At 43.3% G+C, this 22079-nt stretch overlaps 1 protein-coding gene across 1 annotated transcript; it reads right to left on the minus strand.

Annotated features, from left to right (window-relative positions):
* Positions 1 to 13801: 13801 nt before the first annotated feature.
* On the minus strand, positions 13802 to 15352 carry rho (rhodopsin). Its single transcript, NM_001123537.1, is given in 1 exon segment — positions 13802 to 15352. A coding segment is annotated over 1 exon segment (1065 nt). The 5' UTR covers positions 15348 to 15352; the 3' UTR covers positions 13802 to 14282.
* Between the last annotated feature and the right edge of the window lie 6727 nt (positions 15353 to 22079).

The raw sequence follows: 22079 nt of genomic DNA on the forward strand, positions 1-22079 counted from the left end.
CTGTTAACAAGCAACCCGAGGCAGGCTTTCAGCTATGCTACAGTATATTCCCTTGTTGGTTTTGTAACACACACAATATGTTTTTTTACATTTCAAGAATGTGATCTGTGAAGAAGGTTAAACTAAGGCCTTACACATTTTAAAGGGTTAATCATTTATGTTATGATAAACTCTAAGGTCTCCTCTTCAGGAGACCTCTGTGTGTTAAAACCTGTTTTTGAGTGTTGTGACCTTCAGACACTATCAGAAGGCGTCTACGTTGAGACTCCTCCTGTCTGGATCCCACCGTGGTTATCTGGTTTTCCGAGAACACAAGGCTGCCACAGACCTGATGAAACCAGCCACCTGTCAGAAGATGCTTACACTCGTTCACATTATTATGACTCAATACTTCTGATGAAAGGTCAAGTTTCGGTCAAACCCACTTCTGAGTTTTTACTTGCTGATAAGATGGTTCTCGCTGTCAGGGGGAGGTTAGATTTATTAAAATGTTGTTGCTAGGGAAGGTTAGGTAAGGGGGATTGGGGAGGCTATATGAGTTACGGGATGTCTTAGACATTTTGCAGCACTTGGGGAGAACTATCATATACTGTTAAAGTGTACTCTGTATCAACTTCTGCCTACAATTGTATTACTAAAAGGAGTATTTTAATACTTAAAGAGTCTGTGTTTCCTTTCCATTACTAATATATGTTTGGTAATTATATAGACCTGATCATTTGTTAAAGAAATTGACCAACATTTTGGCGAGCTTGCCAGGAGCGAGTGACCACTTTGCTGGACTGACCATTGATTCATGTGCAAGCGTTACAAAATGATAAGGTAAGCAGACGCCTGTTATATCTAATGTCTGTAATTTGCTTTAGCACGTTGTGGTTAATGAGTCATTCTGGCATGTAAGTGGCGCCTCGCTGTTAAATTTATAAGAACCCACATTTCTTTGTAATAGCGGAATAATTGAAAGTGTGAAATTATTGTTACACAACACGTGGGAGGAAGCACAGACCATCTAGGTGGAAATAGGTTATAAATTCCTGGGTTAAATGTTTATTATTGTGAGACTTGGTGATAGGTTTAGGGCGAAATTCCAAGTATTAACGCCGATTGTTGAGATTATTCTGATAAGTTATTCTGTAATTGTTCTATGTATTTTGTAATTGTTCTATGTATCATGTCTTCTGTGTGGTATGACTGGATGGTGGGACATTAAATCAGGAGTTAGTTATAAACAATATAATGCCTGTGTATTTGAATTAACTGAGTGGACATTTGGTTCAGATGCTCGAAGAGTTGCCTGTAGGGGTATAAACCATAATGCATACGCCCTTGCTGTATTAGGAAATAGACCTACCCGTGTGTTACTGACCCATGTTATTTTAAAAATAAATAGTTTTACTTCCATTGGAAGGAGAAGATTATCACAGAGATACCAGGATTGTTGTGGAGGTTACACCAAAGTTTATACCAGCTATAAATCATCTTGAACCCTTTACTATTTCGTGGTTGCTCCATAGAGGACGATTATTTTACACCACCCATACATTACATGATATTCAGTTATCATTTACTTATCACCCTGCTTTAAATAAACTTATGCAAGTTAAGGGATAGACTATACACATATAGGGTTATTTTGCATTCACTTATCTGTATTCACATTACACATAGAGCCTAATTAAAAAAATGTAATCAAACGATTTGAGATATGGCAGACAGGAGCTCAGAGTTGTCTGAGGGGCCGGTCGCAATGAAACCCGCCACCCCTCTACAGTTTTTAATTGAGAAATACCCCACTATGAAAAATGACTTAACCTGGATTTTCATGAAAATGCATGATTGGACTAAAAACCCCACTGAATATAGATGGCCTACGGATGGGTTATTTAATAAAACTAAATATCAACATATGCAGGACATTGTGGAAAGAAGACAGGAAAATAAGGCCAAGGGAAAGAAAAAAAAGAAAAAATATCCACCTTGTTTTCTGTGACCGCTTTGTCGATTGTTAAAAACTAAGGGTAACCTATTCTGGACTCAACAGAAAGCTACCAGTTTGAAAAAGGAATTGACAAAGATCAAAGACCCTGCCTCCGTCATGACAGGGAAGTTTCCACTACTCCCAAATGAACTAGTAGCTCCAGGCGATAATTCTTCCTCACCACCGAGTAGAATGTATCAAGAACTAGGAGATATATGGAATGATGCCAAGACTCAATCAACACCTCTCTATCCTAGAGTTACCACGGCAAAGGACCTCATGGCAGCTCAATAAAAGAAAGCACAGAGAGAAATGGATAACGCTGTTGAGGTTATCAGACGAGGTTGTAATGATGAAGATAAAGAGCAAAGTCTAAGTGGTAATCACACAGTGAATGAAAAGAACAGAAGAGAGGAAGAAGAACTGAGACGACTGAGAACAGAATATGAAGAAAAAATTAAAACTTAACAAACAGGAGACAGTGGGAGGAGAAGAGAGAGGAGAGAGAACGTGAATAATTCACTGAACACGAGAGTGGAACTGCCCTTCACCCGTTTCAAACAAGCACTCTACCGACAGTTGAGGGAAATGTTTCCCACCACCAGAGATGTTGCAAGACCGGGTGAACTGCTCTTCACTGAAGATGATGATATCCTCGACTAGATGGATAAGATGAAGACAGAATGGCAAGGAGAAACCACTGAGAGATTTGAAGGCCCTAATAAGGAGGACCACATTAGATACCATTGCAGAGCCTGGAAAAAGATGAAGACTGAGGAAAGAACAAGAAAGGCTGGACTCGTCACGCAGCTTAAGAAGGCCCAGCTAGCTCAGCTGGACAAAGGAAAGACCAACAACCTGATGGTGGCTTAACCTCCTGCCACCCAGCAGCAACAGCCACCACAGCCTCCTCCACCACCTGCTTCACAGTTTACCCAAGCACCTGCAGCTCAGTTCCCTCCTCAACCATATGGGAACCCACAACCATACCTACCAACACTGAGACAACCGCTGGTGTGCTGGAATTGCAGAATGACAGGTCATATGAGAAACATGTGCCCTCACCAACCACAGCATCAGCCACTGGCAGCAGAGCAGAAGAGGTCAATGGAGAGGGAATGCTGGCAGAGGGAACTTCCAATGGTGGCTTGCCTGTCTTGGATAGGGGTTTGGAAAGGTAGGGACTTTGTTAACGTGTCTGGGACCCCTATTAAAAACCATATGCAGATTGAAGCCCTGCTTGAAGCCATGTTGCTTCCAGCCCAGTTGGCTATTCTTAAGGTCCGAGCCCACACAGGCAACACTGACTGCATTAGTTTAGGTAATGCAGCTGCTGATGCTGCTGCTAAGAATGCTGCTTCCTGCTGCCATACTCATGCTGTTCTGCTTGCCTCCCAGTGTACATCTGAAATCACTGATCTGGACCAACACCAGGCTGCGGATGCACTTAATCACCCTTTGTGGGAGTCTAGAGGCTGCTCCAGAGGCCCTGATGGCCTGTGGAGGCAATCACTCTCTGGTAAACCAGTTCTGCCTCTGCCTCTCGTCTCCTCTGTGTGTCGCTTGGCCCATGGGGTGATGGAAAGACAAATATCTGACACCTGTACTACATGCATGAAATGCAACATTGGTAAGGGTACCCCCCTGAAACCAGGGAAATTTCCAGCGCCGGCCGGCCCGTTCACCCAGTTAGCTATGGATTTCATAGACATGGCTGAACGAAAGAGAAAAAAAGGAGATACTGCTGGTAATAATTGACCGCTTTACCAAGTGGGTTGAAGCATTTCAAACTATGCACTGTGATGCTAAAACTGTAGTAAAACCTTTGGTAAGAGAAAGTATTCCTAGATTTGGTCTAGAGGAAGTTTTCTCTGCAGACAATGGCGGCTGTCCAATTGGGGATAGATTAGAAGTTTGTTTGTATCTACCACCCACAAAGTAATGGGATTACTGAGAAGGATAATTAAACCATAAAAGGGGGGCTTGCCAAAGCATGCCACTCCACAGGGAAGTCATGGGTAGAATGTCTCCCCTTAGTCTTGATGAAAATGCGCAATAGTATAAACCGCGGAACAGGGCTTAGATATGGCAGACATGAGCTCTTAACTGACCGTCCAATGAACGTTCCTTTACACAGACCAATGACTCCAAAACTGACTGACCTGAATGCACTGGACGATGATTTGAGTAGATATATAAAGGAACTAACCCACGCTGTCAGGTCTTTGTATTCCCAATACAGGAAGGCCCAGGAAGTTCCAGAACAGGACGACCCAGACAGCCTGCCTGTTGATGTTGGAGAATGAAGGTCCACAAGAGAAAATGGAATCACCCCAGATGGATGGGCCCATACCAGGTGTTACGTTAAATTTTTTTCAGAGTAAATAACTTACAGGCACTAGAGAAGCTTAACCAAGTTTAATTCTTCCCAAAGGGAAGTTACAGCTGTAATTCAGACAAAGGCATGGCTTCTTCCATGGTGGTATTCATACCCCACTTTGGGTGGAGTCTCCTCCTTCTCTCTAAACATTGTATCCTTCCTGCTAAGCAGGGAACTAAGTGATATGAGCCTTCAACGGTTTCTCCCCTTATCAGTACTGTCACAAATGATTGTTCTCCCTGCACAGCCCCTCCCAAGCTTCATTATGGCACCCCTCATGTCTCCTTTGTAACTAATGTTCCTATACTATGAGTAAATCAAATCAAAGTTTATTTGTCACATGCACCGAATACAACAGATGTAGACCTTACAATGAAATGCTTACTTACAGGCTCTAACCAATAGTGCAAAAAAGATATTAGGTGAACAATGGGTAAGTAAAGAAATAAAACAACAGAAAAAAGACAGGCTATATACAGTAGCGAGGCTATAAAAGTAGCGAGGCTACATACAGACACATCTTAGTCAGGCTGATTGAGGTAGTATGTACATGTAGATATGGTTAAAGTGACTATGCATATATGATGAACAGAGAGTAACAGTAGCGTAAAAGAGGGTTTGGCGGGTGGTGGGTGGCGGGTGGCGGGACACAATGCAGATAGCCCGATTAGCCAATGTGTGGGAGCACTGGTTGGTCGGCCCAATTGAGGTGGTATGTACATGAATGTATAGTTAAAGTGACTAAGCATATATGTTAAACAGAGAGTAGCAGCAGTGTAAAAAGAAGGGTTGAGGGGCACACAATGCAAATAGTCCGGGTAGCCATTTGATTACCTGTTTAGAAGTCTTACGGCTTGGGGTAAAAACTGTTCAGAAGCCTTTTTGTCCTAGACTTGGCATTCCGGTACCTCATGCCATGCCGTAGCATAGAGAACAGTCTATGACTGGGGTGGCTAGGGTTTTTGACCATTTTTAGGGCCTTCCTCTGACACCGCCTGGTGTAGAGGTCCTGGATGGCAGGCAGCTTAGCCCCAGTGATGTACTGGGCCGTATGCACTACCCTCTGTAGTGTCTTGCGGTCAGAGGTCAAGCAATTGCCGTACCAGGCAGTGATCCAACCAGTCAGGATACTCTCGATGTTGCAGCTGTAGAACCTTTTGAGGATCTTAGGAACCATGCCAAATATTTTTAGTTTCCTGAGGTGGAATAGGCTTTGTCGTGCCCCCTTCACGACTGTCTTGGTGTGTTTGGACCATTATAGTTTGTTGTTGATGTGGACACCAAGGAACTTGAAGCTCTCAACCTGCTCCACTACAGCCCCGTCGATGAGAATTGGGGCGTGCTCCTTTTCCTGTAGTCCACAATCAGCGTGGCAGATGTGTTGCTACCTACCCTCACCACCTGGGGGAAGTCCAGGATCCAGTTGCAGAGGGAGGTGTTTAGTCCCAGGATCCTTAGCTTAGTGATGAGCTTTGAGGGCACTATGGTGTTGAACGCTGAGCTGTAGTCAATGAATAGCATTCTCACATAAGTGCTTTTGTCCAGGTGGGAAAGGGCAGTGGAGTGCAATAGAGATTGCATCATCTGTGGATCTGTTTGGGCGGTATGCAAATTGGAGTGAGTCTAGGGTTTCTGGGATAATGGTGTTGATGTGAGCCATTACCAACCTTTCAAAGCACGTCATGGCTACGGACGTGAGTGCTACGGGTCTATAGTCATTTAGGCAGGTTGCAATTGTGTTCTTGGGCACAGGGACTATGTTGGTCTGCTTGAAACATGTTGGTATTACAGACTCAATCAGGGACATGTTGAAAATGTCAGTGAAGGCACCTGCCAGTTGGTCAGCACATGCCCGGAGCACACATCCTGGTAATCCGTCTGGCCCCGTAGCCTTGTGTATGTTGACCTGTTTAAAGGTCTTACTCACATCGGCTACGGAGAGCGTGATCACACAGTCATCCGGAACAGCTGATGCTCTCATGCATGCCTCAGTGTTGCTTGCCTCGAAGCGAGCATAGAAGTGATTTAGCTCGTCTGGTATGCTCGGGGCTGTGCTTCTCTTTGTAGTCTGTGATAGTTTGCAAGCCCTGCCACATAAGACGAGTGTCGGAGCCGGTGTAGTATGATTCAATCTTAGCCCTGTATTGACGCTTTACCTGTTTGATGGTTCATCGCAGGGCATAGCAGGATTTCTTGTAAGCTTCCGAGTTAGAGTCCTGCACCTTGAAAGTGGCAGCTCTGCCCTTTAGCTCAGTGCGAATGTTGCCTGTAATCCGTGGCTTCTGGTTGGGGTATGTACGTACAGTCACTATGGGGACGACGTCCTCGATGCACTTATTGATAAAGCCAGTGACTGATGTGGTGTACTCCTCAATGCCATCGTAAGAATCCCGGAACATGTTCCAGTCTTTGATAGCAAAACAGTCCTGTAGTTTAGCATCTGCTTCATCTGACCACTTTTTTGTAGACCGAGCCACTGGTGCTTCCTACTTTAATTTTTATCGTAAGCAGGAATCAGGAGGATAGAGTTGTGGTTGGATTTACCAAATGGAGGGCGAGGGAGAGCTTTGTACGCATCTCTGTATGTGGAGTAGAGGTGATCTAAAAAAAAAATCCCTCTGTTTGCACATCTAACATGTTGATAGAAAATTTGGTAGAATTGATTTAAGTTTGACAATGTTCAAAGTTTACCCCAGAATCCAACACAGGTCATCGCAGCAACACCCAGAGCAGTGAAGGTCCAGGAGCGCCAGAGGTGGCACCACCTATCACACTGCCAAAAGATGTCCCAACCATCATAACAGATAAGAGTCCACACCCAGACCCAGATGTTGTTACACATGACCACTATGGTCACATTGTTAAAAACAAAACTTGGGGTAAACCTTTAAGGTACGTGTAGTCTTTTTGAAAACCCTCAGTCAGAGTGAGTTGTTTGGATCAATTGTCATAGGTGATTGGATTAACAACATCACCTACTCCATGCAGGCCCATACGAATTTGACTATTGCTAGTTTTGCCCTTCTTTCTACTGATGTTCAGAATCTTAAAGCTGTTACAGCCAGGCATAGCTTGGCATTAGACTATATCCTAGCTAAGGAGGGTGGATATTACAGGGCCCTAAATTATATTTCCCCCACTGAATGTGTTATGCTTCTCTCTGACTCCTCTGATAATATGACAGAGATTTTGAAAGAATTAACACAGTTGGCTGACACCTACACCCCCACAGGAGTAGACTCCTGGTTCCCATTTGGGTGGTTGAAAGATAAACTAGGACATTTTGGATTTAAGTTGTTTTCCATTTTAGTCCCATTATTGGCCCCCGTGCTTGTTCTGCTGATTTGCATTTGTGCATTCTGTGCAGCTGGTAAATATGTACTTCATAAGGCCATACCAGGCATGTTTATGCTTCATGTTCTTCATCCCCCAGACCCTTATTTGTGTCCTCAATCTCCTGAGGATTGCTTGCAATCTAATACACCTTTTATGGATGATTCTTATAATTACTATGCTTGAGTTGCTTTGATATTGTTGAGGCCTGGTGGCCTCAAAGGGGGGAATGAAGAAGGTTAAACCAAGGCCTTACACCTTTTAAAGGGTTAATAAATTATGTTACGATAAACTGTAAGGTCTCCTCTTCAGGAGACCTCTGTGTGTGTGTTAAAACCTGTTTTGAGTGTTGTGACCTTCAGACACTATCAGAAGGCATCTACGTTCAGACTCCTCCTGTCTGGATCCCACTGTGGTTATCTGGTTTTCCGAGAACACAAGGCTGCCACAGACCTGATGAAACCAGCCACCTGTCAGAAGATGCTTACACTCGTTCTCATTATTATGACTCTATTCTTGTGATGAAAGGTCAAGTTTCGGTCAAACCCACCTATGAGTTTTTACTTGCTGATAAGATGGTTCTCGCTGTCAGGGGGAGGTTAGATTTTTTTAAATGTTGTTGCTAGGGAAGGTTACGTAAGGGGGATTGGGGAGGCTATATGAGTTACAGGATGTCTTAGACATTTTGCAGAACTTAGGGAGAACTATCATATACTGTTAAACTGTACTCTGTATCAACTTCTGCCTACAATTGTATTACTAAAAGGAGTATTTTAATACTTAAACAAAGAGTCTGTGTTTCCTTTCCATTACTAATGTATGTTTGATAACTATATAGACCTGATCATTTGTTGAAGAAATTGACCAACAAGATTAACAGCTTTTACTTTCAACTCGAGAGGGGTCTTTTCATCATACAGGCCATATCAGCGTACACTGCGGAAACCTAGCGTACACTGGGGAAAAATTAGGCTGAAGCTGTGATGATGGGACAACAGTCCACTCCTTATGCTGTCTTTTTATTCCCTATGTAGAGCACTACTTGTCTCTGATCAGTAGTTTAGACAATAAATAAGGTGTCATTAGATTTCCCCGCAGACAACAATAGGGTTGTTAATTACCATGTAAATAGACTTTGAGAAGATTATTTCTCCATGGTGATCCATACCATAGCTAATGAAGGGGAAAACCTTCAGGATGTGTGGGAGCACGCACAGCACTGAGTCTTCACAGAATCTGACTGACTTACAGCTTTAACTTCTGAATAATAGATGTGTTTTTTCTTCCACCTAGATGGGGGGAGAAAATTGTTGGATGTGAATTAAAGAGTTCTTTGCACTCACCAAGCGATCCTTCTCCAAGTCACTGCAACCTTTGTTACCTTCCCAGGGAGGAATTGATGTTGCAGGCATCCCTATTCCATGTGACGATGACATAATTTACAACAACCTTAGAGGAGATGGGTGCTAGCAGGTTAGCCTTGATAGGCAGTTGTCATGGAAACACATAAAAAAGATTTTGTATTTCACCTTTATTTAACAAGGTAGGCAAGTTGAGAACAAGTTCTCATTTACAATTGCGACCTGGCCAAGATAAAGCAAAGCAGTTTGACACATACAACAACATAGAGTTACACATGGAGTAAAACAAACATACAGTCAATAATACAGTAGAAAAATAAGTCTAGATACAATGTGAGCAAATGAGGTGAGATAAGGGAGGTAAAGGCAAAAAAAGGCCATGGTGGCAAAGTAAATACAATATAGCAAGTAAAACACTGGAATGGTAGATTTGTAGTGGAAGAAAGTCCAAAGTAGAAATAGAAATAATGGGGTGCAAAGGAGCAAAAGAAATAAATACAGCAGGGGAAGAGGTAGTTGTTTGGGATAAATTATAGCTCTGACAGCTGGTGCTTAAAGCTAGTGAGGGAGATAAGTGTTTCCAGTTTCAGAGATTTTTGTAGGTCGTTCCAGTCATTGGCAGCAGAGAACTGGAAGGAGAGATGGCCAAAGGAGGAATTGGCTTTGGGGGTGACCAGCGAGATATACCTGCTGGAGCGCGTGCTACAGGTGGGTGCTGCTATGGTGACCAGTGAGCTGAGATAAGGGGGGACTTTACCTAGCAGGGTCTTGTAGATGACCTGGAGCCAGTGGGTTTGGCGACGAGTTTGAAGCGAGGGCCAGCCAACGAGAGCGTACAGGTCGCAGTGGTGGGTAGTATATGGGGCTTTGGTGACAAAACGGATGGCACTGTGATAGACTGCATCCAGTTTATTGAGTAGAGTATTGGAGGCTATTTTGTAAATTACATCGCCGAAGTCGAGGATCGGCAGGATGGTCAGTTTTACGAGGGTATGTTTGGTGAAGGATGCTTTGTTGCAAAATAGGAAGCCAATTCTAGATTTAACTTTGGATTGGAGATGTTTGATGTGAGTCTTGAAGGAGAGCTTACAGTCTAACCAGACACCTATGTATTTGTAGTTGTCCACATATTCTAAGTCAGAACCGTCCAGAGTAGTGATGCTGGACGGGCGGGCAGGTGCAGGCAGCGATCGGTTGAAGAGCATGCATTTAGTTTTACTTGTATTTAAGAGCAGTTGGAGGCCACGGAAGGAGAGTTGTATGGCATTGAAGCTCGCCTGGAGGGTTGTTAACACAGTGTCCAAAGAAGGGCCAGAAGTATACAGAATGGTGTCATCTGCGTAGAGGTGGATCAGACACTCACCAGCAGCAAGAGCGACATCATTGATGTATACAGAGAAAAGAGTTGGCCCAAGAATGGAACCCTGTGGCACCCCCATAGAGACTACCAGAGGCCCGAACAACAGGCCATCCGATTTGACACATTGAACTCTATCAGAGAAGTAGTTGGTGAACCGGGCGAGGCAATCATTTGAGAAACCAAGGCTACTGAGTCTGCCGATGAGGATGTGGTGATTGACAGAGTCGAAAGCCTTGGCCAGGTCAATGACTACGGCTGCACAGTATTGTTTCTTATCGATGGCGGTTACGATATCGTTTAGGACCTTGATCGTGGCTGAGGTGCACCCATGACCAGCTCTCAAACCAGATTGCATAGCGGAGAAGGTGCGGTGGGATTCGAAATGGTCTGTAATCTGTTTGTTGACTTGGCTTTCAGAGACCTTAGAAAGGGAGGGTAGGATAGATATAGGTCTGTAGCAGTTTGGGTCAAGAGTGTCCCCTCCTTTGAAGAGTGGGATGACAGCAGCTGCTTTCCAATCTTTGGGAATCTCAGATGACACGAAAGAGAGGTTGAACAGGCTAGTAATAGGGGTTGCAACAATTTCTGCAGATAATTTTAGAAAGAAAGGGTCCAGATTGTCTAGCCCAGCTGATTTGTAGGGTCCAGATTTTGCAGCTCTTTCAGAACATCAGTTGACTGGGTTTGGGAGAAGGAGAAATGGGGAAGGCTTGGGTGAGTAGCTGTGGGGGGTGCAGTGCTGTTGACCGCGGTAGGGGTAGCCAGGTGGAACACATGGCCAGCCGTAGAAAAATGCTTATTGAAATTGTCAATTATAGTGGATTTATTGGAGGTGACAGAGTTTCCTATCCTCAGTGCAGTGGGCAGCTGGGAGGAGGTGTTCTTATTCTCCATGGACTTTACAGTGTCCCAGAACTTTTTTGAGTTTGTGTTGCAGGAAGCAAATTTCTGCTTGAAAAAGCTAGCCTTGGCTTTTCTAACTGCCTGTGTATATTGGTTTCTAACTTCCCTGAAAAGTTGCATATCACGGGGGCTATTCGATGCTAATGCAGAATGCCACAGGATGTTTTTGTGTTGGTTAAGGGCAGTCAGGTCTGGAGAGAACCAAGGGCTATATCTGTTCTTGGTTCTAAATTTCTTGAATGGGGCATGCTTATTTAAGATGGTGAGGAAGGCCTTTTTTTAAATAACCAGGCATCCTCTACTGACGGGATGAGGTCAATATCCTTCCAGGATACCCGGGCCAGGTCGATTAGAAAGGCTTGCTCACTGAAATGTTTCAGGGAGCGTTTGACAGTGATAAGTGGAGGTCGTTTGACCGCTGACCCATTACGGATGCAGGCAATGAGGCAGTGATCGCTGAGATCTTGGTTGAAAACAGCAGAGGTGTATTTAGAGGGCAAGTTGGTTAGGATGATATCTATGAGGGTGCCCATGTTTACGGCTTTGGGGTAGTACCTGGTAGGTTCATTGATAATTTGTGTGAGATTGAGGGCATCAAGCTTAGATTGTAGGATGGCTGGGGTGTTAAGCATGTCCCAGTATAGGTCACATAGCAGCACGAGCTCTGAAGATAGATGGGGGGCAATCAGTTGACATATGGTGTCCAGAGCACAGCTGGGGGCAGAGGGTGGTCTATAGCAGGCATCAACAGTGAGAGACTTGTTTTTAGAGAGATGGATTTTTAAAAGTAGAAGTTCAAATTGTTTGGGTACAGACCTAGATAGTAGGACAGAACTCTGCAGTCTGTCTCTGCAGTAGATTGCAACACCGCCCCCTTTGGCCATTCTATCTTGTCTGAAAATGTTGTAGTTAGGGATGAAGATTTCAGAGTTTTTGGTAGTGACAGAAGCCAAGATGACAGCCACTCTTCTGAGGCAGAAAAACTTGTTTAAGAGGCAGTAAAAAATACAAAAAAATACTAACTATTGAGTCAGCAGAATATTGATGAGAGCAGTTAGAGAATTTCTGAATTGATGAAGGCAAATACTGGAAACTGGAAATCATGAGGTGTAATGCTCCCACTCCTCCCTGCCTGTCTTCAGCCCAGCCCCTAATCTGGTCTGCGGCCAGTGATTGATGTGTTGTTGTTTCCCTCAGCCTGTCTGTGCTGGAGCTGGATTGGAGCAGATCGCTTGGCAAGTGAGCGTATCTGTATTCAGCCAGAGATCCGATGGTATGAGGGTTGCTATAGCTACGCAACAAAGGTCATTATGAGAGAGTTCTCGAGGTGTTCTCCAGCCTGACAGATATTTCTGCACAACCGAGCACTGAGGAGGAGAAATCTCACATCACTCCCTAAGTTTCTATCATTTATCACATAGACATGTAGGTACAGCTCATACCACAGTCTTTACACGGAGAGAAAAAGGCATGGATATGATGAAACTGATTCAGTATCTGTAAGCAGTAGGTAGGTAGGTAGGTAGGTAGGTAGGTAGGTAGGTAGGTAGGTAGGTAGGTAGGTAGGTAGGTAGGGAGGAGGGAGGGAGGGAGGGAGGGAGGGAGGGAGGGAGGGAGGGAGGGAGGGAGGGAGGGAGGGAGGGAGGGAGGGAGGGAGGGAGGGAGGGAGGGAGGGAGGGAGGGAGGGAGGGAGGGAGGGATCTTGATAAGTATGACTGCACTTGATCCAATTATGTCTTTCACCTCATCAACCTTGTGGATGATTACTGTAAATGAGAAGCTATAGTCATGTCTGCATCTTCATGTATGTATTGAGTCATACATAGCTTTGCTTATTCATGTCATAATCCCTTATAATTAGCATTACATACTCAGTACAAGGTGACCTGTAATTGACCTTAGACCACTGTTCCATCTTAACACCTTTATCAAAGCTATGAGAACACTTGACTGTACCAGACCTTGGTTCAAATACGTGTGTGTTTAAAAACATGTGTTTAAAAACATTTTTTTTTAAGAATATGTATTTGAGTGTTTTCAAAACACAGCACAAAGCAAGTCGTTTTCCTTTATTATTAAAAACCAAAGTCAATGAAATTGCATTTGAAACTATTTTCAAATGCTTAATTCAAATACTATTTTCTAATACCTGGGCTAAATGCATGGGAGTGCATTTGAGTCAGTGTATTTGAGTATTTAAAATACTTTCCAACGTTATCTGAATACTTGATTTAAAATGCATTAAAAAGTAATTGAAATACCTGAAATCGTTTTTGAACCCAGGTCCTGACTGTACACAACATTATTATTTTCTATTTCATATATTGCATTTAAGAGGCCTTTGTGCTGGTTGTAAAACCTGTGTTAGTACCAAATTAAATATAGTGCATTCTGAACAGGTGATTCACATTGACTCACTTCATTAAACATACTACTTTAGTTCCAACCTTTTCACACTGATAGTAAGTAAAACATGAACAGTAACTGTCTTTTGCAAAGTGCGATTTATTACGTTGCCTTGATTACATTTCTCTACATTCACAAATAAGCCAGTAACATATAGAATCCAACTGTAAAAGATTTAAGATATTTTCCTTTCCTGTCTCGAGAAAGACAAAACATCTTGCACATCGACAGGGGTGGAATTGGGAGGGAATGAGTGGGAACAGAGTTCCCAAAGTGAAAAACTTTGGACATGTAAAAATACAGAATCTGAACATTCTACATTGGTTAATTCCCAGAGTGATTATTTTCCAATTCCATCCCTGCACATTGTTACGTTAGACTCTCTTTACATATACATAAACAACTTTGTTGTGGGCTGCCCATCTGCAACTGTCTTTAGGTTGAACCAACTGGTTTGTAAAAATACAAGAGTTATTTCTGTAGACGTGAGCCTTTGTCGTTTCCGGGAGCAGAAGTCTTCTTTGTGGACGCTGGATCGCAGGGCCCACGTTGGGGGCCCGTTTATGCAGGGGCCACGGAGCTGGAGGACACGGAGGAGGCCTCGGTCTTGGAGGCAGTGGTGGAGGCTCCTTCTTCCTCCTCGAAGGGGTTCTTCCCACAGCACAGGGTGGTGATCATGCAGTGGCGGAACTGCTTGTTCATCAACACGTAGATGAGAGGGTTGTACAGGGCCGAACTCTTGGCAAAGAATGCCGGAATTGTCATGAAGACGGGGCCGAACTCTGATCCCTGGTTGCAGAAGATATACCAGGCCACGCTGGCGTAGGGCACCCAGGACACTAGGTAGGAGACGACCATCATGATGACCATGCGGGTCACTTCCCTCTCAGCCCTCTGGGTGGTCTCAGATTCCTGCTGGGCGGCGGCCGCTGCCTTGACAGCGCAGAGCAGGTTGCCGTAGCAGAAGGTGATGATAAACAGGGGAATCGAAAAGTGGACGATGAACATGTAGACGACAAAGGACTCGTTGTTTACCCCAGGGGCGCGTGTGTAGTAGTCGATTCCACATGAGCACTGCATGCCCTCGGGGATATAGCGGGACCAGCCGAGTAGAGGGGGCACGGAGCAAGCAGAAGCCATGACCCAGGTAAAGGCCACGCCGATGATGGCATGCGTCTCACTGAAGCGGAAGTTGCTAATAGGTTTGCAAACGACCAACCACCTCTCGATAGCCAGGACGACCAGGGACCACAGGCCAATCTCACCACCATGGGTAGCAAAGAATGCCTCGATGTTGCAGCCCGTTCTTCCAAAGACGAAATAGCCATGCATGGAGGTGTACATCGTAGTGGTGAAGCCGCCGATAACCATGAAGAGATCGGCCACAGCCAGGTTGAGCAGGATGTAGTTCAGGGCGGTCCTCAGCTTTTTGTGCTCGATGGTGACGTAGAGTGTGAGGAAGTTGATGGGGAAGCCGGTGAGGATGAGGAAGAACATGTAGGCGGCCATGAGTGAGTACGCCGCTGGGCTGACAAGGTAGTACTGGGGGTATTCATAGGGGTTCCTAACAATGCCAGTAGCATTGGACATAGGGACGTAGAAATCTGGTCCCTCTGTGCCGTTCATGGTTGCGGTCTTGCGGTGCCTTTCAGCCCTTCTTCAGATGGTGTTCCGGCTGTACAGAAAGAGAGATGACAAGGGTCCTTTCTACAAATGCACCCAGGAGGTGAGGCTCCTGATTTTATAGGCACATCTTAAGGTGTTAGATGATCACTTTCCAAATCAGTCAGCACAATGTGATTTAGGCCACTGTTAATATATAATCCAGCCACCACTGCAAACATAACTGGCCACTCATCAAGTTATTAAGGTTACACCTGCTCATACCTATCAGGAGATGATGGCTTAATCTGAAACGCTGCATTGGCTGTGACACACCTAGGCCTCATCCATATACCCAGTTCTGAGTTAGTCATTTGCGTACAACTTTTAAACACTTTGTTATATTTACAGTCTGTCTTTTGAAGATATATTTCAATATATTCTAGAGACATGTTTGAAGCTTCATACTCCAAGCATAAAAGAGTGAAGAGACGGAGTGTTGTGGGAGAACAGATGGTTTATTTTAAGTGGCGATAAGAAACACTTTAAGTTATGGTAATTCATAGGCACAAAGTAGAATAGCTGCACCACCAGGAAATACTATATGGTGATTGAAATATGTTTTTATAGATAATGGTCTGAGACGTGTAAACTTCCTCATTCTGAAAATATGACATAATTGTACATGAAATGAATATATGTATTAATATTAGCTATAGCAATATTTATAGATTTTTATCAAAATACTGTAAAATATTATTAAGTGTAGCAACAAAGTTACATGTAATTCACAGGTAATTTATTGAGTACTTGTGCTTATGTTGCAGTATTATAGGTGATGCTTATTGTGTGACTAAGATTTTAAGACCGTGTGTGTGCGTGTGCATGCATGTTTGCATGTTTATGTGCGTGCGTGTTTGTGTGTGTGGGAGAGAGGATAACTCATGCATTTCAATGTCATTTCCTCCCAAACATCCTACAAACATGTCAATCAAAAGAGTATTCACATTTATTACTGTTTAATAACCTTAAAAGTTTATTTCAAGAGATGTTATATTCTGCATATCTTCTGTTCTAATGTAGCCTAAATAAATTATAATGATCATGTGAGAGGTAGTCTTCTGCAGTAATGCTGTTTGCGTATTTTTGATTATCAATGTAAAATTAAACAAACTAGGGGAAATGAGGGGAAAGTAGAGAGTAGACTTGTAAAGAAGAACTAGACCATCTTAGTTGCTAGAAGAGAGCTTCGCTCAGCACTTTCTAATGGGCATTGTATTAAAGAGATTTGGAGCTTACGGACGTGTTACTTTAAGAGGCCTGTAATGAGGTTAGTGTCCCATTGGTCACCCTCAGACACAACATTATGGATACTCACACATTTACTGCTCTTTTTACTCAACAAGGAGCTATAAAAATTTTGGAAAATCCATAATACAATGGGGAAAGTGTCTACCTTTAGATTACAAGTCCAAAGGAGTGAAGAAGCTGTAGTGGCAGCTACTGTAGTGGAGGAACATAAGAATACTATTTCATCCTGTCAAAGCCCCAAGTGTTATTCAGAACCATGACTTATTTAGTAACTTTATAAATCACTTTCATTTATTTATTCACCTTAAAAAGTGCACTGTATGATGTTTTATTCATTCGGTATTCAGTATGCCAATCTGTACGCTCAAAATGTAAAAAAAAATACTGTGTAGATAATAAATACTGCCAGTTGGGGCCTAGCCAAGACCTACCCAAGACCATGTTTAATGAGCTATTCTCCTACCTGAAAGGGAAAGGGATCCGCCACATCGCCCAGCATTCTACCACCCCCAGGGACAGAGCTGGGTAGAGCGGTTTAATCAGACGCTCAAGAACCAGACACTTAAAAAAACTTGCACAAGGTTGCACATTCGCCATCAGCCTGCTCTAAACACTTCTGCACTACCATGCCACGCAGCAGCTCTCCACCACAGGGGTCTCTCTAGTCCAGTGGATTCATATTGGGGCGTGAGCTTCAGCTACTGAGGCACCTCCAGGGTTAGGGGCTAACAGGCCCAACCCTGCAGTCCACAGGTGGCTGCTAGCACCTTAATTGGAGAGAACGGTCTCATAGTAATGGCTGGAACAGAATAAATGGAATGGCATCAAACACATTAAACACATGGCTTCCATTCCATTCACTCCATTCCAGCCATTTGGTCTGAGCCATCCTCCCCTCACCAGCCTCCTGTGCTGGCCAGCCCCGTCCGGTCCAAACCCCTACCAGGCCTTAGCCCGGCCAGTCTGTACTCATAGCAGGCCTGAGCACCTGCGCGACTTCCACACTGAGTTTCACACCTGGGTTCCCGTGATTGGGAGGGGAAGAAATGTTATGTCCGTACATGAAAACATATGTCAGTGACGTGAAGCATTATTGTTACAGTGTTTGACCCTGAAGCATGTTTACGACCCCCATGTATTGTATTGTTCAGTTGACGTTATGATTAAAATAATGCAGTTAGCTCTGACATCAGTGCCCTCATCTGTCCTTCAAACAGGTATGTCACTACGGTGGTTACTTCATATACTGCTCTTCCAATAATTCAAGATGTCTTGTGCAGGTAAAGTGTGCTCTCTAGTGGAGTGTTATCAACATGACCAGATTTCTCTGTGAGATGGTGGTGCACAGCATCAATATGGAATATAGAGGGCAGTAGTGAGACGGAGCTGTAGTGAGATGGAGTTGTGGTGATAAGGCAAATCTCAGCTGCCCTGCATAGAAAGAGGTTTTAGTGTATAGTACCATGTGTAGATTGTGTCATTTGATATCAATCACCAATTGACCTTTCCACTATGCGATTTGTGCAGAATATTAAATGATCCATTGACCATCATGGTAGTCAGTTCATCAGGAGTCTCTTCTAGGAAGAATAGCCTAGTATAGCACCTTGGAAGTCATTCCATAAATTACCATAGGCTAATGAGGCTAATGACACTACACTACATTACTGATGAGCAGATCAGCTAGCTAGGATTATTCAGGGTAGTAATTAAATGTGTGGTAGCCTGGTCCCAAATCTGTATAAAGAAAAGGGGGTTGAATTATGACATTTTTTACTCCTTGTTGGCGCTTTTAGGGTTACAATTTGGCAACCCTGGGGGAGGTGGGTAATCAGCTGATCAGAGAGGGAGTGGGGTGAAGTTAGTTGATGATTTAAGGTCAGTTTTGCATTTTCCCCACTAAAGGTTAAATATAGGATTGGTGGAGGAATGGAGGGAGGGAAACATAGAGGAAGATGGGGTGATGAATATAATCCTACCTCTACAGTTTGCCACATGTCCAAGTTCTATTTTTCATTTCAGCGGTTTTAGGGCAGGGTATCCTGAGCTAAGATCCTTGGGACACGCTCATAGCCGCCTGCTCCCTGCTGTGCCTTAGGGAGCAGGATAGCCTCCTGTCATGTGGTTTAGGAAAAAAGACATCAAAGCTCAGAGGTTAGTTGGTAACAGATCACATAAATAAACTAGAATTTCTCAGAATAATATAGTGGATATACAATGCAATGCCACAAAAAATAAACAAATAGCTGTTTGCCTGTTGTTATATGTCGTGGTTATTTTAGGATATCCACTGATAAGCAGCAACCAGTTCTGTCTGTCTCTCTGAGACTGTCTAAGACTGTCTGTCTTTAATTCAGCCCACTGTCTGAGAATACTGACAATGGGTCCAAATGTGCCACATGTCCAAGACATGAAGAAATAGTGCTCAAATCATTTAAAAAGTACTGTTTTATCTGTGTGTCCTATGATTAATTCATCAAAATCAATCAAGTGAAAGGGAAACATAAGTATTTCTCAAAGCAAGAATATGAGTATAGAGCAGACTACTAAAGAAATACACAAAGTATAGGCTGTTGCTCATAGATATAATAACCAACAGATGCCTTGAGATGATGTCAGCATGCTCATTTCCATGCTGTAGCTATGGCTGTAGGCTGTGTTGGTATGCTGTAATGTGGTCATGCGGAAGTAAGCTTAAGCTTTAATAAGGGCCTGAGTGAGGATGGTTCTGACCCTAAGTCCTGGGAAAGGGGCTCACAGCAGTGGGTACAGTGACCACACACACACACACACACACACACACACACACACACACACACACACACACACACACACACACACACACACACACACACACACACACACACACACACACACACACACACACACACACACACGCACACAAATGCAAACACACGTCATACACACACACATACACACACACACATACACACACACACAGAACAGAAGTGCATATCACACACATGCTCGCACAGCGCACACACACCTTTTAGGGGCCATTAGTTTTCTTAACCTCTCTGGGGTATGTGGGACGCTAGCGTGCGGGACACACTATTCAACAGCCAATGAAATAGCAGGGCGGCAAATTCAAAACAACAAAAATCTCATAATTCAAATTTCTCAAACATACAACTATTATATCCCATTTTAAAGATACACTTCTCGTTAATCCAACCACATTGTCCGATTTCTAAACGGCTTTACGGCGAAAACATAACATTAGATTATGTTAGGACAGCGCCGAGACAAGAAAAACCACACAGCCATTTTCCAAGCAAGGAGAGGCGTCACAAAAACAGAAATACAGCTAAAATGAATCACTAACCTTTGATGATCTTCATCAGATGGCACTCATAGGACTTCATGTTACACAATACATGTATGTTTTGCTCGATAAAGTTCATATTTATATAAAAAAAAACATTTTACATTGGCGTGTAATGTTCAGAAATGTTTTGCCTCCCAAAACTTCCGGTGAATGAGCATATCAATTTACAGAAATATTCATCATAAACGTTGATAAAATATTCAACAGTTAGTAAAAGAATTATAGATACAGTTCTCCTTAATGCAACCACTCTGTCAGATTTCAAAAAAGCTTTACGGTGAAAGCAAATTTTGCAATAATCTGAGTACAGAGCTCAGCCATCAAAGCAAGCTATACAGATACCCGCCATGTTGGAGTCAACAGAAATGACAAAAATTACATTATAAATATTCACTTACCTTTGATGATCTTCATCGGAATGCACTCCCAGGAATCCCAGTTCCAGAATAAATGTTTGTTTTGTTCGATGAAGTCCATCATTTATGTCCAAATACCTCCTTTTTGTTAGTGCGTTTAGTCCACTACTCCAAATGCAGGAAGCGCACGCAAAATGTCACGACGAAAAGTTAAAAAAAAAAAGCTCTATTTACATTCGTAGAAACATGTCAAACGATGTATAGCATCAATCTTTAGGATGTTTTTATCATAAATCTTCCATAATATTCCAACCGGACGATTCCTTTGTCTTTAAAAAAGAAAAGGAACACAGCTAACTCTCAGGTGAGCACGCGCCACTGAACCCATGTCATTTTCTCAGTTGTCTACTTCCAAGACGTCTTATTCTCTTCCTATTCACAGTAGAAGCATGAAACAACGTTCTAAAGACTGTTGACATCTAGTGGAAGCCTTAGGAAGTGTAAAATTAACCCTAAGTCACTGTATACTGTATAGGCAATCACTTGAAAGACTACAGACCTCAGATTTCCACACTTCCTGGTTGGATTTTTCTCAGGTTTTTGCCTGCCATATGAGTTCTGTTGTACTCACAGACATCATTCAAACAGTTTTAGAAACTTCAGAGTGTTTTCTATCCATATTTACTAATAATATGCATATCCTACCTTCTGAGCCTGAGTAGCAGGCATTTTACTATGGGCACGCCTTTCATCCGGACGTCAAAATACTGCCCCCTACCCTAGAGAAGTTAACCAGCCAGCAACCTTTCTTAGGGTGCAGCAAACCCTAAGAGAGTCCTGCTGTATGAATAAGCCTTTAAATCTGGTATTTTGTATGGAGAGGCTGCTTAGGACAGAGCAGAATGACATGGCGGCCTTGGGCCTACAAATGCCAAAAGTCTACTGCTGTGTTTCACTCTGCTGGCCTGGAGTTGCCACCCTCAATAGACTGAATAGAAGCCAGGCTATGGCCATAAGGAAAAAATGGCTGTTTATCTGTATAAAATTAGAGTCCTCATAATTGTCACTGATTCAGCAATTGTCAGGGTTCAGTGTCTCCTCTGCAACTGTGTCAAAATGTGTGTCTGCGTTTGACCTTTGTTATGGGAATAGAGAAACAGTTATTTGACAAGCAGTTATCCTTGATGTTCACTTCATGAGTGAACTTCATTCAAAATATATTTTACCTAAACCCTCCCTGGATGCTTGAAAAATATAATTGACCCTCCCCTATACCCAAAATAATAATTCAAATATAAAGTGGTAAATTATAACAATTCAATATTTATCATTGTTTTAGAATTAGTTGCTTACTAGGCTATATATCGATGTGTGCCTGATGCCGTCCCTCATCTCTGATTCTCCACTGGACGTGCAATATCAGGTGCTCCTACAGGCTATTTAGTGTGGTCTCAATCAAATGATCCATAGCCTATGGGTGTAACTGTCATGACTTCTACCGAAGGTGGCTCCTCTCCCTGTTCGGGCGGCGCTCGGCGGTCGTCGTCGCCGGCCTACTAGCTGCCACCGATCCCCTTTTCCCTTTTCGTTTGGTTTTGTCTGTCTTGTGTTGCACCTGTTTTGAGTTGAGTTCATTAGTGGGTTATTAAGTCTTGCTGTTCTAGGTTGGGTTTTGTGCAGGATTGTTTCGTGTTACCTGTCGTGGGTTTGGGGGTTACGTATTTCTCTTTATCTATTTTG

The sequence above is a fragment of the Salmo salar genome, chromosome ssa13 (genome assembly GCF_905237065.1).
Source record: "Salmo salar chromosome ssa13, Ssal_v3.1, whole genome shotgun sequence".
Taxonomy (NCBI): Eukaryota; Metazoa; Chordata; class Actinopteri; order Salmoniformes; family Salmonidae; genus Salmo; species Salmo salar.